The sequence below is a fragment of the Priapulus caudatus genome, unplaced genomic scaffold (genome assembly GCF_000485595.1).
Source record: "Priapulus caudatus unplaced genomic scaffold, Priapulus_caudatus-5.0.1 Scaffold124, whole genome shotgun sequence".
Classification (NCBI taxonomy): Eukaryota; Metazoa; Priapulida; class Priapulimorpha; order Priapulimorphida; family Priapulidae; genus Priapulus; species Priapulus caudatus.
The window spans coordinates 444,055-447,610 of record NW_014577185.1 but is presented as its reverse complement, the minus strand read 5'-3'; the positions used below and the strand labels follow the sequence as shown (position 1 = coordinate 447,610).

Genomic DNA, 3,556 nt, shown 5'->3' with positions numbered 1-3,556 from the left:
CTGAAAATACCAGCGATAGCGCTCCGTCCTCTATCCCCCCCAACTCCCCTCCCCTCCTGTTCCTCTTCTCCTCCCCCTCTCTTTCCCACATCGCCCTCTCTCCTCCCGTTTCCAATCTCCCACTCCCATCCCTTCCACCTTTCTCTCATCCCTCTCCCCTCCCCCTTCACCTCTCCTCCCTCCTTCTCTCTCTCCCCTACTCATCCCTGACTCTCATCTTCCTCTCCCTCTCACTCTCCCTCTCTCGCCCTCTTCCCCATTCTCTCCCTCTCACTCTCCCTTTCTCGCCCTCTTTCCCATTCTCTCCCTCTCACTCTCTCTCTCTCACCCTCTTTCCCGTTATCTTTCTCCCCCCTCCCCGCCCCTCCATCTCCCTTTCTCTTTCCTTCTCACTCTCTCCCTCCTTTCTCTCCCTCTCCCTTCTCCTCCCTCTCGCTCTCCCTCTCACTCTCTCTCCCCTTTCTCCCCTTTCTCCCTCCTATCATTTCTCGTAGCATAATTCCGAAATATTGCCATGTCAAAATTAACCGGGGGGAAACCTGCACTTAGCGTTGTACGGCTATCTTTGATCAAGCCGGGACAGAGCCTGCATGCTATTCCGCGGACACGCGCTTCTAACAATCGCGAAACCATGCCGAACTTGAACAATGACCGAGCGGTAGGAATCTCACGCAGAAACGTATTGAGAGAACGCCGCAAATAGATCGGTCGTTTGTTGGCCGGGGAATGGCCTTTCGCAGCGTTTGCAGCATCTAATCGTCGTAACCGTGGTGATAACGCAGCGCCACAGGCACGCACTGCTAGTAACAGGTTTCGTGACGATGGTCAATGCAGCAGACGGCGAATTTGTCGCCGTGGTTTGCCGCGCGATTCGCTGTCAATGATTCGGCTCAACTCTGCGGATTCGAAGCGCTTTCGAGTGTAGTCATTAAACGTTAAGGGAGGCTTATGTCGGGCTTGCGAGCCGACTCGACTGGAAGCAACTGGCTGCAATTCACTGCGACTGCAGTGCTTAGGTCGGTCGACTGCGAGGCGACTGCCTGCGACTGGCCGCCACTAGTTGATCGGAATAGAACAGTGGGCAACTGGACGCTGCCGATCGCTTCCAGTTGCTCGAAATCCAGTTGCTTCCAGTCGAGTCGGCTCGCAAGCCCGACATAAGCCCCCCTTTATGTTACCGAGTGTCGGTCTAGTGGACTCTGTAAAAAGCACTGCTAGCGATTTTCAAGAGCAATATTCAACAACATCACTACTCCATACCCGATGAATAAAACGCAATAGTGTACACACTACACACTTTTCTATCCTATCTAAATTGGGCATAGGTTCATTGATAGTTATAACTGAATTGGTGTTATAATAATTGGAAATATGAGTGCTGAAATATGGATGTCGATGCTGAGAGACTTTTACCTATTAAGACCACTCTTACTGTGATTTGGTCTTACAGAATGACCCACCAGGAATAGTGTTCTGGTTCTGATTATGCCTGGCTTCACTAACGTGATGCAAGGTAACCAACCAGAGAATGTTTCTTTGTCTTCCAATAATGTCCAATGAGTTCCGTGACGTGATGCGTGTGTGTGTCATTGCAGACTTCAAGCAATGTCCGTACTGCAACAGAAACTTCAGCCCTTCGGCCGCTGACCGGCACATAGAGTTCTGCAAGGAGCAGTCGGCCCGCAAGACTGCAGCGGCGAAGGCAGGGGAGAATGACCGTGCCAAGCTGCAGGATAGGAGAACTAAGGTAGCAGCAGGGGGTGGGGTCGCTGTACTGCACAGCCTGATTACATAGACATCAATAGTAGATGATGCCACATGATACATAGATGTGTTATTATCTACTCTTGATAGACATGTGTACGCACGCACGTGTATGCGCGCACCCATGCATGCACGCACGCACACATACAAGCACGCGCACGCGCACGCGCACACGCACACGCACACACACACACACACACACACACACACACACACACACGCACGCATGCACGCACGCACGCACATGCACATACACACACGAACACACAATGCTACGCGCCTACATGCGCTGGAAGGGTATATGCTGGCATATTATGGTTATAATTGTGCGCTGTTATGTCACTATTGTAGTCTCATCTCTTTGTTCTATATACTACTGAATGTTCCTATCTGCCCAATACAGAGTGTGACTGTCTGTATAATATTTCTCCTAAAAAAAATTTCTCAAGCACTTCGAAACGTTTTCAACTCGTTTCCGTTCATGATAATATCTTCTTACAGTGACTAATACAATATTGTTATTATAAACTTTCCTTCCATCTGTATTACCTAGTATATCTGAGTACTGTCATCAATATATGTATATGTGTGTGTGCTATTTATTACATTTTCATTTCTATATATCGGTATGTTTGCTTGTGATGATGCATCGTGATCAGCGTTATAGCATCACCTGCATGGATGAATTCTGTTACACATGAAGGGGGGTCTTGATGGGGTGCCTCGAATCTCAGTTCGCAGTAAATATACCAACCTTTGGTTCCCAGTTAATATTTTCATTTCTCGCTAAAATTTGATGATTAAATTTCAGGCCGAAACGCAAGAGGCTTAGGAATTCATATACAGTTGAGGCAGAACGAAATTCCTGATAAAGAATTAGGGGTTTTTCACGCTCCTACAAAAAAATCCTGATCAACAATAAAAAAGGTTTTCATGCGAAAGTTGAAATATATGGCAATTTCACGCTCCACGCAGTGCCCCATCATCCCCCTCCCCACCCACATGAGGGCGTGTCGTAACTGCCAATATACGCAAGGTCCACGTTACCACGCCCACCATTACCGATGATTTCAGTATCAGGCACCAAAGCTTCAACCGAAAACGACGACGACGACGACGACGAAATCTTCGACGGTCGCGTCGTCGAAAAACGTTTCGGTAAAAACGACAAATAGCAGCAAACCGCCCGCAGCGAAACCGAAAGTTGTGGTGGTGCCATCGGTGAGTCGGCGCGCGTTAACGCAGAAAGCTGCGTGCGTGCTTACACCTGCAGAGCTGCTGCTGGTGTCTCTGCCATGGTGCCTCTTGGTTGGTTGTTGGTGCCAGTGTTGCTTCGTGGTTTTGATTGTCTTTGGCTGTGATGGCAGACTGTGTCTATCAGGGTTTCTTGTCTTTCTTGGTGCGAGTGTTGTATTGTTTCTCTGCGTGCGTGTTGAGTTGTTTCTACGCATGTGTGCTGAGCTATGGTGGAATTATATTAACTCTCTGTCTCTCTTGATCGCGTGCACGCGCGCTCTCTCTCTCTCTCTCTCTCACTTTCCCTCTCCCTCTCCCTCTTCCTCTTTCCTTTCCTCTCTCTCGCAATCGCCCTCCTTCTCCCTCTCTCTCTCTTCCGCCTTACCCCTCTCTCTCTCTCTCTCTCTCTCTCTCCCTCTCCCTCTCCCTCTTCCTCTTTCCTTTCCTCTCTCTCGCACTCCCACTCCCTCTCCCTCTCCCTCTTCCGCCTTACCCCTCTCTCTCTTGCTCTCTCTCTCTCCCTCTCCCTCTTCCTCTTTCCTTTCCTCTCTCTCTC

General features: G+C 49.4%; 1 protein-coding gene across 1 annotated transcript in view; it reads left to right on the top strand.

Moving 5' to 3' along the window:
• The first annotated feature begins 1,485 nt into the window (after positions 1–1,485).
• LOC106805687 (zinc finger C2HC domain-containing protein CBG14627-like) overlaps positions 1,486–3,556 on the top strand; it is a 7,430-nt gene continuing 5,359 nt past the window's right edge. Inside the window, exons 1-3 of the mRNA XM_014807380.1 lie at positions 1,486–1,513; positions 1,596–1,760; positions 2,839–2,922. Coding sequence (XP_014662866.1) covers positions 1,486–1,513; positions 1,596–1,760; positions 2,839–2,922 — 277 coding nt within the window. The remainder of the gene's footprint in view (positions 1,514–1,595; positions 1,761–2,838; positions 2,923–3,556) is intronic.